Here is a 19,047-nt window from a genome sequence, read left to right on the forward strand (position 1 = left end):
GCCTCCCTCCTTAAATCCCTCTTGTTTGTAGAATATCTAACTCTTATCAGCAAGATGGTTCCTGGGTTGGGTGGAGACTGACCCAGATTGTGGCTAATTTTACTTCCCATTCCCTCTTATCTACAGGCGGTCTTATCCAAACTGCTGCTTTCTGAAAACAACTGCCTCAAGGGCACAAGAAGGAGGAAGCCATCCAGTACCGTGGGCAATTGCTTTCTACCTCCCTGGCTCTGTGGAGCAGAAGCAATATAAATTGACAAACATCCTAAAGGAACTTTTCTAGAATTGACATGAGCTCATTTCACACCACTATAGGAAAGAAGCAAGAAGATGGAGAAGATAAAAGGGAAAAAGGAGAGTGGAATAGAAAAGTAATGAAAAAAATGAGAAATTTAGGGTAGAGAAGACAGGACTCTTATGAGAACATGTTAGGATTTCAAAATAATGGTCTTTAATCCAAAATTTTTATTTTTACGTATAAATGTGTTTCAATTAAAATAGCAGGGGCACCTGGGTGGCTCAGTGGGTTAAAGCCTCTGCCTTTGGCTCAGGTCATGATCCCAGGATCCTGGGATGGAGCCCTGCATCTGGCTCTCTGCTCAGCAGGGAGCCTGCTTCCTCCTCTCTCTCTGCCTGCCTCTCTGCCTACTTGTGATCTCTGTCTGTCAAATAAATAAATAAAATCTTTAAAGAAAATTGACTCTTAAGTATCCATGACCTTAAAATACATACTGGTCATTCTTGATACCATCTAATATAAAACCCCAGCTTTCTCCAGCTTGTTGGTTTTTCTCCTATCTCTCACCACAAAGTTAAGGTTTGGGTGAGTGGAAGAGAAGGGAAAGCATATTATTTGTTTGTTAAATAAATTTTTTGTTTATTAAATGCTTATTTTTGTTTTTATTTTATTTTTTGTTTATTAAATACATTCTATGTGCCAGGCATTGTATGACTGTGTTATATTTATTTTCCTTTATTTTTTCAATATTTAAATAACAGTATACCACAGCAAATATCATAAAAAAGTAGATTTGATGCAAGAAATATTAGAGAAAATATAGGTACTATAGAAAAGGCATTTTATAATGACAATGATATAACAATCCTAAATTTGTGTTCAGCAAATGACATAACTTTAAAATACATAAAGCTAAAGTTGACAGAACTAAAAAAAGAGACAGAAAGAAAGAAGAAAAAAAGAAATAAACAAATTCACAATCATAGTTGGAGATCTTAACACAACTCTATCAGTAATTGAAAGAACAGACAAGAAATTGATAAGAATAAAGAGGATCTGAATAATGTGATCAACCAACTTGGCCTAACATATATAGAATACTATTCCTAACAACTACAGAATGCCCATTTTTCTCAAAAGCACATGGAAGATCTTATCAAAATAGACCATAATCTGATTCAAAAAGCAAGTTTCAGCAAATTTCCAAATATTTAAATTTACAGTATGTTTTCTGACTATAGTGAAATTAAACTAGAAATCTGTAATAACTTAAAGTAAACCCAAATGTCTGGGAAATTAAACAGCATACTTCTATACGGTTCCTATGTTAAAAAAAGGAACTTGAAAGTTAGAAAATAATTGGAAATGAATGATAATTAAAATGTGACATATCAAAATTTCTTACATGATGAAGCTAAAGCAATAGTCAAAAGGAATTTTAAGAAGGAAACAATATCAGTTTCAGGCACACTGTTTCAGAGAATAGAAAAAAGGAAATTCTTCCCAACTCATTTTTTGAGGGAGATAGTCTTGATTCTAATACCTGGCAAGGACATTACAAGAAAGGAAGAGTACAGACCAATCTTTCTCATGAACATAGATGCAAAAATCCTAAACAAAATATAAGCAAATTGAAAAGGATACTATATCATGATCAAATAGAATTTATGCTAGAAATATGATGTTAATTTAATATTGAAAAATCAATGTAAGTCACCCCATTACCCAAACAAAGAAGAAAAATGACAATAATCTCAATAGGTGCAAAAAAAGCATTTGATAAAATTCTGAGATGCTTACGTGGCTCAGTCAGTTAAGCATCTGCCTTCAGGTCAGGTCATGATCCCAGGGTCCTGGGATTGAGTCCCGCACAGGGCTCCTTGCTCAGTGAGGAACCTGCTTTTCCCTTTGTCTGCCCTGCCTGCCACTCTCCCTGACTATGCGCGCGCTCTCTCTCTCTCTCTCTCTCTCTGACAAATAAGTAAATAAAATCTTTAAAAACAACCAAAAAAATTTATAAAAAAGCATTTGATAAAATTCAACACTTATTCATGGCTTAAAAAAAGAAAACTAGGAGTAGATGGAGACTTTCTTTATCTGGTGAAGGTATCTATAAAATATCTCTAGATAAAAGCATTCTTAATGGTAAAATATAGAATCTTTTCCACTCAGGATTGGGAACATGAAAAAAGAGCCCATTCTCTTCACTTGTATTCAACATTATACTGGAAATCCTAGCAAGTATAATAAGTGAAAGAAACAAAAGAAAAGACATAAGATTGGAAAAGAAGAAGTAAACAGGTTATTATTCACATGTGGCATAATTATATACGTACAAAATCCAAGAGAATCTAGCTACTAAAAATAATAGGAATTTAAGAAATTTACTGAATATAAGGTCAATACATAAAAACCTATTATATTTCTATATATCAGCATAAACAATAAGGAAATGAAAAGTTATTAAAATATCATTTATAATAACACCCTCCAAAAAAAACTATAAGTAAATCTAATGAAAAACCTCTACCCTGAAAATGGTAAGACATGAGATCAATTAAATAAAATTAATTTAGATCAATTAAATAAAACCCAAAATAATCAATTAAATCAATTAAATAAAACCTATCAATTAACTAAGATCGATTAAATAAAACCTAAAATGAGAAAAGTTGTGTTCATGGATTGAAAGACTCAGTATTATAAAGGGGTCAATTCTCCTCAAACTGATATACAAATTCAATAGAATCCTATCAAACCCAGCAGGGTTTTTTTTTGGCGGGGGTGGAGGATGAAATTGAAAAGCTCATTCTAAATATTCTGTCAAAATGCAAAGGACTTAAAATATCTCCAAATAATCCTGAAGAAAAACAAATCTAGAATGATACCAGATGTTAAGACATGCAAAGCAGCAATAATTAAGACTCTATACTACTGAGGTAAGGAGAGTCACATAGACTAATGAAACAGAAAAGAGTCCAGAAACAGACAGGTACATTTGCAACCATCTCATTCACAACAAAAGCACAACTGCAATCCAGTGGGAGGCATGTATGGTCTTTTCAATAAATGGTCTGGGCCTACCGGCCACCCGTAAAGGAAAACCAAACAAAATAAGACAAAAATCTTGAATCTTACCTCATACTATGTAAAAAAAAAAAAAAATGACTTGACATAGACCACAGACCTAATTATGAAAGGCAGAACAATATAGCAGAACAGAATACTGTATATTTTCATGAACTTGAAAAAGCTGTTCTAAATATGACACAAAAAACACTACCCATAAAAGAAAAGATTAAATTAGACTCCCTCTGCCTGCTGCTCCCCCTGCTTGTGTTCTCTCTCTCTCTCTGACAAATAAATAAATAAATAAATAATCTTTAAAAAATAAAAAAATTAAAATTGGGCAAAAAGACTTGAACAGGCACTTTACAACAGAGGACATCCAAATGACCAAAAGTACATGAAAAGGTACTTAACAACATTAGTCATTAGGGAAAATGCAAATTAAAACCACAGTACAATATGATTACATTTCTACTGGATTAGCTAAAATCATAAGGACTGACATTACCACATACTGATAGAAATGTGCAACAAGCAGTGAAACCACTTTGGAAAGTGTCTGGCAGACCAACTACAAAAAGCTGGACAGGGACGCTCTTCCTCTGTAGCTTCCCACTGCTTGTGTTCTCTCTCTCTCTGTCAAATAAATAAAACCTTAAAAGTTAATAATAAATAAATATATAAATAAAGCTAGACCTATGTATACCCTGTGACTCAGCAATTCTGCTCTTGGTATATATACAACCGAAATCAATGCTTATAGTTTTATTAACAATAGTCCCAAACAGGAAATAATCTAAATGTTCTACAACAGTAGCCAGTGACTAAACTGTGCTATATTCTTAAAATGGAAAACAGTGGATAAAGAACATATTGCTGCTACATGCAACATGGCTGAATTTCATGCAGCAAATGTTATGTGAAAGCAGCCAGATACAAGAGGATGTACTGTGTATTTCTATTTACATGAAGTTCAAAAACAGGTATAATTAATGTAGGTGGCAATGGAGGTCAGAATAGTGATGACCATTTGGGTGGGGGTTTCTGATTAGAAGAGAACAAAAAAGAGACTCAGGGATACTGAAAATACTTTACATCTTTGGCAAAAGTTGTCACTCAGGGTGTTAACTTCCTGTACCTCTGCTTAGTGTCATCTGGCCCATCTGGGCTGTCTCTGACAAGACCATATCCCGGGTGCCATAGTACAATGTTTTATCTGAGCCAAAGACTCTGTGAATCTGTTTTGGCTGAACGTGGAGCTGCCACTCCAGCTCATACTAAACTAGGCACTCTCCCTGTGGAGACAAAGATGAGGAAATGAGGCAGTCACAGCAGCTGCATGGACTCTCCATTGAGCAAGGAGCCAAGACCCAGTCAGCAGAGAAGGCCAGGCAAATCTGGGGAAGTGCCTGAACTGGGTCTGTCACATCTTTGTCACAGGCAACTGCAGAAGTCACAATCTAATAAGAGCAGGGCAGCTAAGGGCTCAGATCCTTCAGGAATGAAGTCTCTGGTTATACCAATAGGCAAACAAACAATAAGATGAGCCAAAATTCTTGCTAAAAGTGAGGGAAATTGGAGATAAAGGAAGGTGATAAATATCCACAATGGCTGAGAAAATTAATATAGGGCAACATCGGTAAAGTGGAATCAGGAGGATAGGAGAGGAGGCTAGAAGGGGGAACCATAGCACTCAACATCAATTGCAGGAAGAAATGTCAGTTATAGACCCCAAAAGAGAATCATCAATAGGAAAAAAATAATCCCTTACATGCCTCAACCAGGAAAGATGTACATGGCATCTCCTATGAGAAATCAACTACCCCTGCAACTTGGTCAATTTCCCTAATGGATGGACTTTCTTTCAAAACAACTCTTCCCAATTTCCTCAAATAATGTTCCCTTCCCTTCTTTTTTTTTTTTTTTTTGAAGTTGCCATAGCTGGCATGCCCCAAATTACAATTCTCTATTATTCCTGAATAAACCCATTTTGCTGGCAAAAGAACTGACTTTTATTTTAAGATTAACATGGTCTTGAGACCAGCTCTAGCAGCAGACTTTAATTTATTTTAGTATGTCTCTTGCTTTAGGTATTTTAGGAGATTGCAAATGGTGACCACTTTGAAGAAGATTCTACGAATGATTAGACTTGTACCTTCTTTCAGAGAAAAAAAAAAGCTTGGGCCCATACATACAAAATGTAAAGTTTACATTATAATATTAGAGCTAAGTATTATGGAAGGACAACAGTGGATCCCAGCAGTTGAAGGGGTAAATTATGTTGGATTGATCTGACAGAACCCCCTTAGATTTTCTTGGCCCCATCCGTGCAACTGGACCCTCAGTTACTTACTCCCCCTCAGTCCCTACCTCCTACTTGAGGGCCCGAATGGTTCCACCGCCAGAGACCAACCATTCACCACTTGGAATGTACCTCCTTAAGTACGAGAAGGCTAATGATCTCTCTTTCTAAGCTGCTGCTGAAGGGGTTGGACAACACAGCCAGAAAGTTCAGGGAGCTGATCACCTATAGGAGATGAGAAGCCCAACACTTCCCCTTCCTCCCTCCCACAGACTGTTCTAAGGCCTGGTTTCTTTCCATAGGCCCTTAGTAGACATCCCAGATATCAGGGCAAGTACAGTGGTCAGCTTCAATAACATTTCACCTTTCATTGCTTCCCAGCCATCCCCGACTATTTTCCCCTTTCCCTCACTCTCACTGTTCTGGGATTTAATTCTCTAATTATTACACATAAGCTTGCCTTAGGCTCTGTTTTTTAGGAACTCAGGAAAAATTTATATAGTTGGGGGTGTGAGATGTTTTAGATATAAATTTTTATGTAAAATAAATGTATATGCTTATTCAATAAGTTATTTTTGTATAAAAGTATATTTAGATCATCTGGACAACCACTTTATAATTGAGTATTTCCACTCCTATGAGAAATCAACTACCCAGCAACTTGGTCAATTTCCCCAAGGGATGGACTTTCTTTCAAAACAACTCTTCCTGATTTCCTCAAATAATGTTTTTATCTCAATCTCAATGGCTCACTTTGTATTAAAGATTATGTATTTAAGCAGTAAGTTCTAGTTATTAGCTATAAATACCAATCTAATTTTTATGAGCCAATGTCAAAGAAAGGGGGTGGACAAGGTGAAATAGATGCTTACTACAGTGTCAAGACCAAATGAAGACACAGGATGAACGGATATTTCAACTAATTTGAATATTGTGAAATGGTGGACCAATTTGTGTTTCCATCTGAGGTTCAGCAAACTTAGAAGTGTCTATACAGTAGCTGGCAGTCCATAATTCATATTCTTTTTTTTTTTTAAAGATTTTATTTATTCATTTGACAGACAGAGATCACAAGTAGGCAGAGAGGCAGGCAGAGAGTGAGGAAGGAAAGCTGGCTCCCCACTGAGCAGAGAGCCCGATGCGGGGCTCGATCCTAGGACCCTGGGATCATGACCTGAGCTGACAGCAGAGACTTTAACCCACTGAGCCACCCAGCTGCCCCCATAATTCATATTCTGAGAGACATTTATTTTGAATAAAATAATTTAATGTTGTTAATTTTCATTATATTGACCAATGGGAGCTTTGGAATAGAGAAATAGAGGTCTGATGAGGAAACCGGAGGGTGTTCGCTTTGCACAGTGATATGTAAATTTTATCTTTTCTCTCCATTACAAAATATCCAATAGTATGTTGCTTTCTAATGTTTTTTGGTGCCGGTGGATTCTGTAAGGGGGTATGAAGAGGTGATGAGGCTATGTCAAAATCAATGAGGGTTACAAAAAAAGGGGGGGGGGAGAACACCATAAAGGATAACTGGGTATATGGCTTACACTTAATAAATGCTCACTGAATATGCAGAACAGTCAGACCTCCATGGGCAGGGGAAGGTTGAAAGGCGGTGTTGGGTGGGTCAGTGTCCCTGGTTGGCAAACATTTGTAATAAGTAAATATCTTTCAATGGCCAAGCTGCTTGTCACCTGTGAGTCCCTCCAGGAAACCGGATGTGGGCTCCCCACCCTCATTCCCAGCATCTGGCACAGGTGAAGGCAAGGCTAATAATCCTTTCAAAATGAAACATTTGAAAGTACACAGAATTTGAGACCAAGATTTATTTCCCTATGGAGGAAACAAATGCAATAATGAAAGAATTTTGGGTCAAAGGGCTAAAGACTTTGATAAACAACCTCTGATAGCTTGGAAAAAATGTGTGTCTATATATTCATGTCTATATATATATATAGAGAGAGAGAGAGAGAGATAAAGAAGACCTCTAAAAGCATCATTCTCCAAAGACAGAAATCAAAGTGCAATGTACAGCAATGAGGTCATTTAAGAGTTCTGTTTTCATCTTGGTCTTTCATCTCCTTGAAGGGGCCCTGAGCAATTCACTCATTCAGCTCAATAATAATGGCTATGAAGGCATTGTCATTGCAATTGACCCTAATGTGCCAGAAGATGAAACACTCATTCAAAATATAAAGGTAAGTTCAGGGGCGCCTGGGTGGCTCAGACCCTTAAGCCTGTGCCTTCGGCTCAGGTCATAATCCCAGGGTCCTGGGATCAAGCCTTGCATTGGGCTGCCAGCTCAGCAGGGAGCCTGCTTCTCCCTCTCCCACTCCCCCTGCTTGTGTTTCCTCTCTCTGTCTCTTTCTGTCAAATTAAATAAATAAAATCTTTTTTAAAAAATCAATCAATTAATCAATCAATCAAGGTAAATTCGAAATGGTAATTATCCATGCTTTAAAAAAAATCAAGTGTAATCTTGTGATAGAGCAAACGTGAGTTCTCTAACTCCAATTGTGTGACATTAGCAAATTATTTTCATATCTGAGCCTGTTTCTTCAGGTATAAAATGAAAATAGTAACACTAAACTACTAGGATTCTTGTGACAGATGAAATTATAAATGCAGTCACATAACTCAGAGTTTGATACATTGTGGGAGCTTGATAAATGACAGGTTATAGACGATATCATTGAAAACTATTTAGCTTCACACTAAGGTAGGGCCAGCATTGACAGATATTGTGAGATATGGGGAAGTTAATTCCTTTGCTTAATTTCACTATTGTTATATCATATTCTCCTTTTACAGTCCCAATTGTAACCCCCTTGTCTGTTATCCTAATATAGGAGCCTAGGAAGCAAATTTCTGATTTTAGAACGATCCCAATCCTTCCAATGAGAGGAAACTGTGCATTTTACCAGCCCTAATGCAAAGCAACCCTCTCAGGGCTGCTAGGCAGCCTCACTTCACTTACTACTTCTCATATGGGAGAAGGAAAAACTAGGGAGAAAGACTCTTTGTGTTCCAGCAGAGGCATCTGACCGCCCGTAAGGTAGAGGGATTAGGGAGGTCGTGTGCAACAGCAAACAGCTAAGAATAAAAAGGAAATGCCTTATAAAAGGCTGTAGCACACATCCAGAAGCAGTATTGTATAGTGAGTAGAAGTGTTAGTCTGTAAAATGGGAATAATAATAAGTACCTTCCTCATAGGACTTTGTGAGGATTCAACATAACAATGCATGAATATAAGGGAAGCAGAGTGAAGTGTATATGGGAACTCTGTACAATTTTTGTATACCTTCTATAAGCCTAAATTTATCTCAAAATTTAAAAAAAAAAACCTTCAAAAACATATGCATAGTGCCTAGTATGTAATGAGAGCCCAGTAAATGGTAGGCATAGCCATCAATTACCAGTACCACTTTTAATTCTTCTAGATCAGGAGTTCCTCCCTCTTAACCAAGCCAAAGGGTCTGAAGCTTGTTTCTGGGCAAAGTTCTTGAGTGTGAGCTCAGAAGTTAGTAGAGCAAGGGCTCCAAAGTTCACCCTCAAAGGTTCTTTGCTCTCAGCAGCAGCAGATGAGTTTGGAGAGAACCATTTTATCACCAAGAGCATTTTAGGGTTGGAGAAATGCAGCAGTTCATGGGGGCAGAGAGTTTACCTATTGAACTAGAAGACTATCAGGTTTACCACCATTGGTGAAAGAAATTCACACCTTTTGAAATCTCTCAATATCAGAAACCTTGGGTAAGTTTTTGATTACCTCTAAATTTAGAAATGACTACTTCAAAAATGAAGTAGTCACTTGGAGCAACAGACAAAGTATGGAAGAAAAACGTGGCCAGTGATGTTTCTGTCTCTGGCTGGACAGTGAGAAGGGCTCAGAAACTGCCAGAAGGAGGATACAGATGATTTACCTTGAATACAGAGGTCATTTGTATTTATATGGTGCCTTAGAGCTTTCAAAGTGCTTTCACCTAATATCTCTGGGGGTTTTCCTCCTGAGAAAATGCACTTCTCACTTCAGTTCAACTTTATGGTTGAAGTCCTGAATGTGCTGCCTGTAAGTTCGTTTCCATATCTTCTCTATAAAAGGAACACTGGGAAGGGCACTAAGTGTGCTCAGTGTCCCTGAGTAGCTAATAAAAGTAGTTTCCCCTATTTGATGTTCCAGATCCTCAGAGGTGAGGGAGCTCACTGTGGGCTTTGCCGCCTTTCCTGGCCATTCCTGACTCTGCTTTCTGAGGGGATTTTCTCCCTCCTGCCCTCAGAGGGACAGAAGCTGCAGCTCTTAAATACCGGCTTCCCCAGGACAGTCCCCAACTTTTTTCCACTTACAAGGCCGGCAGATGGCGCTGCAGCTGTTCTAGCCACCGCGCCAACACTCTACCCAGCGTTAGAGAAGCAATGGGAGCACATCTACCAGATGAGGGAATGAGAGCCAGGGACCCACTCTCTGTGTGTCCTCTCTCTCTTCCCCCTTCTCTCTCTCTCTCTCCTGCTCTCTGACACACACACACACACACACACACACAATCGGAGTAGTTTGGGGTCTCCTCGATGCATGGGAGCCCAGGTATCTCCTGACTTCGCACTCCTGGACAGTGTACCACTCATCATAACCACTTATTTCATTCATTCAGTCTGTTCCTTCATTCGACAAATATTTACAGAGCATTTACATTATGCTGGCACCAGGAACCTACTGATGAACGATATGATACCCTTTTCCGTAAGGAATTATCAGCCCTTCCTCAAAAGCTGTCATCCTCAACTTTCTCCAAACCTCAAAAGTTTAGATGTCTATTTGGATGTGAGGTCATCTCAAAACCTGGAACAGATGCCGAAGCAAAGATCCCTTATTAATGGTTCCATTAAAACATGGAAGATAAGAGCATTTCATGCTGCTTATTCTTCCGGGAGATACTGACAATTCACATTTCACAAGTCAAATTGTGATATAACACCCTAAGGTTGGAAGTTTTATACCGACTTTTCAACTTTTTGGTGATCTTGACTCAATGTTTTTGTTTCTTTCTTTCTTTTTTTTTTTAAATGGTTAGTCTACTTTTTTTTTTTTTTTAAGGTTTTATTTGACAGAGATCACAAGTAGGCAGAGAGGCAGGCAGAGGGAGAGGGAGAAGCAGGCTCCCCACTGAGCAGGGGCCCCGATGCAGGGCTCAATCCCAGGACCCTAGGACCATGACCTGAGCAGAGGCTTTCACCCACTGAGCCGCTCAGGTCCCCCTCCGTGTTTTTATTTCTAAAAATGATACAATGTTAAATTCTCCTAGTGGATTGTTAAAAATCTGTCTTTGGGAGAAGGAGGCAATGCAAATCATTATAAGAACTTTTTAAATAATATCCAGGCAGCCATAATTATTATCACTATCTGAAAGGAGGGAAACAGGCTCTTTGAGATAAATTCCCCAAGTTTATCCTGTTAGGAAGTGGCAGGGCAAGAGTCCTCCTGTATCCATGCTTAAGCGCTGCTTCCCCATGTAATGATGAACTGTTCCTGCCTCTAAGGCCAGCCCCACTGGGCACTGGGGGCTAGTCACTTTGGTCTGCTCCTGCAAGGACATTGCTCCAGCAAGTCTGTTTTCCCTTACGTTACCTGGGTTGTTTTTTGTCGTTGTTGTTGTTGTTTTTTCCATAGTGTACACGTATAATCGTTTCCATTTTAAAAAAACAAACAAAACAAAACCTCTTACCCTGAAGTCCTCCTTCAGCTACTTCTTCATTTCTGCATTCCTCTTTAATTCATGGGAAAACTTCTTGATCTGTTGTATTCACTGCCTCTGCTTCCTCAGCTCCTATTCTTTTGAACTCACTCATATGGAGCTATCATCTCTCTTCCACTAAAACGGATCGCTCAGGTTGCTAGATCCATTGCTCAGTTCTTAGTCCTCACCACACTTGATTGCCCAGGAGCATGAAACACTGACAAGGCCTCTCTCCTTCCTGAAACACTCTCACCCAGTGCCTTTTGACTTCCTCCCCATGCACCTGCTGCTCCTTGAGTCTCCTTTGCTGGCTCCTCCTCACCTCACCTCTAATGCTGGGGCCCTGAGGCTCAGTCCTCAGCCCTCTTTTTTCTTCTATCTATACTTGCTTTTGTGCTTTTCAGTGGGTTTTAGTCCCAGTAGACCCAATGCCCCCTGGTATAATGAATCTCCTATAATACCCTCTCTACTCTCTTGTCATGAAGCAACTCGGGGAGTCTGCAGAGGCATTTAAAATTTAACACTATGGCTCTTTCATTTCAGAGAAATAAAGTTAGGTGTAACTTGAAGATAAATTAATTATGCCACTTCCTTATATTGAACACTTGGTACTATACTAAAAATAAATATTCTCATAACATTTAGTTAACCCCCAATTTATTACAGCGACGTGAGCAGCTGTATTCATTTTAATTTGGGTTTCTCTCCCAGTACTACTTGGTGCATGACTTTGAGCCCTATACTCTCTAATTGTCAGTCTCTCCCTGAAAGGTTTATTGATACTCCCAAGAGCAAATGAAATGAAACCAATAGCTAACATTTCATAAGCACTTGTGCTGAGTAAACATGGTCTGAAGTGCTTTCCTGACTTCCTTTGACCCTCACAACTTTATAAGCTAGTCAGTAGAATATTTTCCACTCTATACCTGGAGAAACTGAGGTTCAGGAGGGCTTGAGAAAACTGGATGATGTGCTAATGTAAGTGGTGGAGCTAGAATTAGTGTCTGCCTCTGGGGTCTGCTCCGTCAACCATTACAGCGTGACACAGCATATGGTAAAGTGCTCAGAAAAGGTTAACTATTATTATTCATAAGAGGCAATTCCACATTTCCCCTTCCTAGCCTGATAAATAGCTAGTCTTTGGAGATGTGAAATACAGGTGTAAATTTGAATGATTGGCAGCTTTGCCTATTTTCTGTCATAATTGTGCTGGTTACATATGTTTTCTTTTTCCCAGGACATGGTGACCCAGGCATCTCCATATTTGTTTGAAGCTACAGAAAAAAGATTCTACTTCAAAAGTGTTGCCATTTTGATTCCTGAAAAATGGAAGACAAAGCCTGAGTATGTGAGACCAAAACTCGAGACCTACAAAAATGTGAGAATCTCAAGTTCTTTTTTTCAAGTTCAATTTCCTTCTCTGATTCAGATTTATTTCATCAAAATATTCTAGAATCAAATGAAACTGTTCCAAAATCCTCCTGTGTGAATGAAGTCATTTATTTGCTGATATCGATGTGGGAAACAAAAGTAGAAGAAAACTTACTAAGTTTCCTTACTACCTACAGCCCATGCACAAGTCCTTAAAACAGGCAGAATGACATTCCTCTAGGGACTGAACTGTCTTTGTTGATACTTTGCTAGTGGCAAATGGAACCTTAGCCCAACTTCCTGGAACCCATAGTCTACTTTAACATGTAAGAATTCCTTTGGAAACTTCCTTATCTCTACCCTCCCACGATACTTGGGATACATCCCCCAAGCATATGACCTACTGATATACATTTGAAAGGTCTTATGACTAGGTTTTACTAAATGGGAAGATATGACCTTTCCTAACAATAGCTAGCCCCCTCAGGATCCTGGAAACCTTGTTTCCAAAATACTGGGGAGTCTTACACTATAAACTTTCAAGTTGGAAAGGGGTTAGGGATACCTAACCCCTTTCCAACTTGAAAGTTTATAAGGAGCCACTCCTCATGATTCCAGTGCAGCTTGTTCTGCCCACAGGTTCTGTCCCTGTGCTTTTTTTTTTTTTTTTAAAGATTTTATTTATTTATTTGACCGAGAGAAATCACAAGTAGTTGGAGAGGCAGGCAGAGAGAGAGAGAGAGGAAGAAGCAGGCTCCCTGCTGAGCAGAGAGCCCCATGTGGGAATCGATCCCAGGACCCTGAGATCATGACCTGAGCCGAAGGCAGCTGCTTAACCCACTGAGCCACCCAGGCGCCCTGTCCCTGTGCTTTAATAAGACCACATTTTTGCACCAAAGAGGTCTCAAGAATTCTTTCTTGACCACTGGCTTTGAAACCTAATGTCTTTCTTACATTAATATTTTGTGATAATGACTTTTCCTTAAATTTCAGGCTGATGTTCTAGTTGCTGAACCGAATACTCCAGGTGACGATGAACCCTACACGGAGCAGATGGGAAACTGTGGAGAAAAGGGTGAAAGGATTAATTTCACTCCAGACTTCCTAGCAGGGAAAAAGTTGGATATATATGGACCACAAGGTAGGGGTAGAAATAAAATATTCTGCTATATTTCTCACAATTTAATAATTTTATGTTCAGAGTAGATAAACAATCAACATGATCTGAGTGAGCATATATAAGCAAAATAAACTATTATAACTTTCACTTAAAATAGGGAATAAGAATAATGCATTTCTCAGTTAAAGTTTAACTTCTTCGTATTTAGCATACATGTGTAAATGCAGTATTTTTAATTTTTAGAGACTGTTATCTGGTAATATTAGTATAAGATAATAACTGTAAGATAGTTTTATATGTATATTAGGTTTCTATGGATCCTGCGGTGGGGGGTGAACACCTAACAAATTAAACCTCCTGCCTGCAACTCAGGTAGTAGCCACCAGATGGCAGAGATGCACAGTGCGCTCAGACTCTTCTGTGATTTCACTTCAGAAATGGCTTAAAATGCAGATGCCGTTGAATAGGTGTGGGACCAGACTCAAGAATCCACATTTTTATAATTTTTTAAAAGAATTTATTTATTTATTTGACAGAGAGAGATCACAAGTAGGCAGAGAGGCAGGCAGAGAGAGAGAGGAGGAAGCAGGCTCCCTGCTGAGCAGAGAGCCCAATGTGGGACTTGATCTCAGGATCCTGGGATCATGACCTGAGCCGGAGGCAGTGACTTAACCCACTGAGCCACCTAGGCGCCCCAAGAATCCACATTTTTAATAAGTTCCCAGATAATGCTGATACTGTGAGGCCATGGACCACACTTTGAGTACCAGACAGAATATCTCAAAAACCCATGACTAAAGAAAAGATCCAATTTTTCTTCACAAAATAAACTACCATTCCCATATCAGCTATTTAGAGCAAACTTTGGAGGAAATATTAAAAGAAACAAGCAATGGAGTATACATATTATGTACTTCCCAAGTATAATGAAATATGATTCCTTTTAGATAATTAGGTTAACTAATAACTAATAGTAGGTTTCTTCACTATCTTGAAAAGGTTAGAACCAGTTTGATTTTCTTCATTTAAATGGGCAAGGCAGAGAAAACAAACAAAAGAGTGCTAGCACCTCCATACCCCACCCCCAAATACCCTAGAACACCGACAGACCTTATCAGAAAGAGGTGTCAAACAAATGTACTTCTTTATTGTTCTTTTACAACACTTGATCTCAACTCCGTATTAAAGAGAAAATTCCCAACATATGGCTCAATGTGTGTTGAATAGATTTACCTAACTGCCCCCTCCCACTCCTGAGCCCACCTTAGCCACCATAGTCACCACATATAATGCCATTCCTTTATAATCTTTTCTTTCTGTGACTTATGCCTGCTCCCCTAAAACCTACCCTTTCCTTTAAGAAGCCATGAGTTATTCCCCAGCACTGATAGAATAGTTTAAATCTTCAGTGTGATCTACGAGGTCTTTCTTAGCATGTGCCCCCTCATTTAGCCTTCCAAATTCAGCATACCTAGGAATTTACATTCCAGAAAAACTGAGCTGAATATAAGTCACTAAGATTCATGCAAATTTAACAAATACTGAGTGCCTATTTAGTTCTAGGCACTATTTCCAAGGCAAGACAGTGAAGAAATCAATGTGTCTGTTCTTATGAAAACAAGTGTCTAGGGGAGACACTAGCATGTAAGCAGCATAATGGAATGTTAATGAAAGCGCAAAGAAGGAGTATCTGGACTAGTCTGAGGGTGTCTGAGAAGGCTTCTAGGTGACTATGAGCCTGATTCTGAAAGAAAAGTAGGAGTTATCCAGATGGAGAAAGAGAGAGAGTGTGTGTTCTGAGCCAGAGGAAAAATATGTGAAAAGAACCAGAGATGGGCAAGAGCATGGTGTAACCCTAGAAAGTAAAAGGGAGTTTAGGAATTCACTGTGCTTGGAACTGGGTTAAGAACAGCAAGAAATAATGGCTATAGAGAAGAGCAGGGCCTGGATCATCAGGAACCTTGTATGCCATGTTGAGAAATGGGATTTAACTTGAGCACCATAGGACAGTCACCAAAGACTAGCGACATGGAGGTGAGGTGGGTGTCTACTGCAGTGATTCAGGAGTAGGTGGCGGTAAGACTAGAAATATGAGACTAGGTCAAAGCAAAAAGGCAAGAAGTATAGTAGGCAGGCCTTGACAGTTAGCCAGAATGAGCCATGAGGGAGAAGGACACACTGGTGATGCTGCCCAGGCTGCCTCGTGACTACCTCTGGCTCCACAGCAGCCCACGCTGACTTCCATCATGACACTTATGCAACTTGGGATTTAGTTATCTGGTCATCTGCATCATCTGCTGGAGCATGATCTGCATGAGGACAAGGCAGTTGTTTCATCTTTGTATGAGCAACTGCCTGGCACTTACCAGTGTCTAATTAACATTGGAGGAGCCAAAATAAAGAGTTACATTTTTAAGAATGTGCAGTTGTTATTTGATTTTTTCCTAAGGAAATCAAACATTTAATTTTAAAAAATTAATATAGCAAAGTATAATGATGTTTGGAAAAATTATTTTCTCCCAGCACGAGAAGATAATCTTGCCCTTCTTATTGTAATTGGGTGTTTCAAATATTTCTTACAGGAAGAGTCTTTGTCCATGAATGGGCTCATCTACGATGGGGGGTATTTGATGAGTACAATAATAACCAGAAATTCTACTTACTCAATGGAAAAAGAGAAGCAGTAAGGTATGTATATTTTGATTTAACTTCTCCCAAACTATTTTAAATTAAAAACAATTTTTTCAGGAATTGATGACATTAAAAGTATCAGGTTTTTTTCATCTTATTTTGATCTCTCATGCTTAGTGTCTTCTTTTTCAGCTTCCCAAAAAACTACCGATTTTGTACACATTGTAAGTGCTTCAAATAGTTGAATTCTCTACTGTGTAGCTATAAATTATTTGCTTCTGTGTGTGTGTGTGTGTGTGTGTGTGTGTGTGTAACTATAAGAAATCCACAGGTGCTATGTTCAGTGTCTCCATCTTCCTGCATCAGAATCAGGGACATAAACAAATCTCATGCATTCTTCAGTGCCTTCAGGGCAGAATGATATCTATGCAGACTTCATTAGTATGATTGGGTCTGGGAGGGACAGTAGAACTTAAAAGAATGACAATCCAAATATTAAAATATTAAAACAAAACAGAATTTATCCCAATTTAATTTTTTTTTTTTTAATTTGGGAGAGAAAGGTAGAGCATGAGGAGGGAGGAGGGGCAAAAGGAGAGGGAAAAGCAGACTCCTTGAGGATCAGGGAGCCCAGTGCAGGACTCAGTCCTAGGACTCTAGGCTCATGACCTGAGACAAAGGCAGACACTTACCCAACTGAGCCACCCAGGTGCCCCCATCCCAATTTAAATTAAACTTTCTGTGGTGTCAATAGAAAGCAAACTGAATATTTGTAAAGTACTCTTGGCTGCCTTATTTTATGAGTGAGATTGGTTTCAGTGAATATAAACTTCTTTAGCACAAACAGGAAAGACAGGGAAATTCCTAATCTACTTTGAAGAGCTAGCATAATTCAGAATACTAAAATCTGACAGGCGGGGCACCTGGTTGACTTTTTAGATGAATGGGTAAAGAAGATGTGATATATATAATATCATATATTCCACTCATGTATATAATATATATATTCCATTCAAATTCTGTTATATGGAATGGAATGATGGAATAATATATTCCATTATATATACAATATGCTGTTAATACTATATATAAAAATGGAATATATATGTATACATATATATACACACAACACACACATATACATATAATGGAATACTACTATTCAGTCATAAAAAATGAAATATTGTCATTTGCAACCATATGAATGCAGTATAATGCTAAGTGAAATAAAACAGAGAAAGACAAAAAAATAAATAAGATAGAATAAATTTTAAAAAGACAGAGAAAGACAAATGTTATATGATTTCACTCATATGTAGAATTTAAGAAATAAACACATGTGCAAAGGGAAAAAAAGAGTGAGAGATAAACCAAGAAAGACTCCTAACTAACTGAACAAACTCACGGTTACCAGGGAGGAAGTGGGGGTAGGGGAATGAGTGAAATAGGTAATAGGGACTAAGGAGTGCACTTGTCATGATAAGCACCACGTAATTAAAATAAAAACTTAATAGATAGGGGCACCTGGGTGGCTCAGTGGGTTAAGCCTCTGTCTTCAGCTCAGGTCATGATCCCAGGGTCCTGGGATCAAGCCCCACATCGGGCTCTCTGTTCGGTGGGAAGCCTGCTTCCTCCTCTCTCTCTCTGCCTGCTTGTGATCTCTCTCTCTCTGTCAAATAAATAAAATTAAAAAAAAAACTTAATAGATAAATAAAATAAAATAATTTTTAAAGTAGGGGAAACTCTAGGCAATGTGAAAATCAATATGAAGAAAACAACAAAATCCTTCTAAAGGGTTTAAAAGAATATCAAGATAAACTGGGAGACTTTCAATTCATGGAAGATGTAAATTCAACCCAAATTAATATAGAGGTTTTATGAAACTATTTAAGATGCTAACAAAATTTTTAAAAAAAGAATAATAGTAATAACAAAGGGAAATTCTACTTATTGAATTTAAGTATATACTAATGCTACATTAATTAAAACAGTATGGACTGGTAGACACATATATAATAATTTATTATTTAATACAGCTAGAATTACAAAGCTATGAGGAAAGGCAGAATTTCTTAAGAGATCAGGACAATTTTTAAGTATGTGGGGGAAAAATTAATAGACCCTTCTCCAATTGGATAGAGTCAACATATAGTGAGAGAGTAGGAAAAGCTAGATGAATATTAACTCTTTTGTGGTGAAGGTCTTTCTATGCATTCAAGAGTTAGAAAAATTCATAACTAAAAGAATAACAAATTTGGCAACCTAAGAATTAAAATGGTTACTGTATACAAATCAAACATAAACTAAATAAAAAGGTAAAAACAGAACAAAGTATTTCGAAAAATTAAGAAATCAGGCTTTTAAAAGCTTAGTATTATAACTAAAAATGAACTTTTGAAAACCATAAGGAAAACAGTAACATTCTCATAGCATTCTCATAACATTCCATTTTTCTCATAGAAAAATGGATACTGGAAAAGAAAAAATAATTCACAAAAGAAGAAATAAAAATGGCTGATAAACATACAATAAATATTTAGACTTACTAGCACAAATTTGACAAAGATGAGAATTGTTTATT

At 38.0% G+C, this 19,047-nt stretch overlaps 1 protein-coding gene and 1 long non-coding RNA gene across 2 annotated transcripts in view; one reads left to right on the forward strand and one right to left on the reverse strand.

The window, feature by feature from the left end:
* Nucleotides 1-19,047, reverse strand: part of LOC131809196 (uncharacterized) — a 91,092-nt gene that overhangs the window by 62,341 nt on the left and 9,704 nt on the right. The window lies entirely within an intron of this gene.
* The window catches only part of CLCA1 (chloride channel accessory 1), a 30,464-nt gene continuing 19,001 nt past the window's right edge, over nt 7,585-19,047 (forward strand). The window contains exons 1-4 of the mRNA XM_059135959.1: nt 7,585-7,813; nt 12,582-12,722; nt 13,709-13,856; nt 16,418-16,523. Coding sequence (XP_058991942.1) covers nt 7,652-7,813; nt 12,582-12,722; nt 13,709-13,856; nt 16,418-16,523 — 557 coding nt within the window. The 5' untranslated portion in view covers nt 7,585-7,651. The remainder of the gene's footprint in view (nt 7,814-12,581; nt 12,723-13,708; nt 13,857-16,417; nt 16,524-19,047) is intronic.

The sequence above is a fragment of the Mustela lutreola genome, chromosome 10 (assembly GCF_030435805.1).
Source record: "Mustela lutreola isolate mMusLut2 chromosome 10, mMusLut2.pri, whole genome shotgun sequence".
NCBI classification, from domain to species: Eukaryota; Metazoa; Chordata; class Mammalia; order Carnivora; family Mustelidae; genus Mustela; species Mustela lutreola.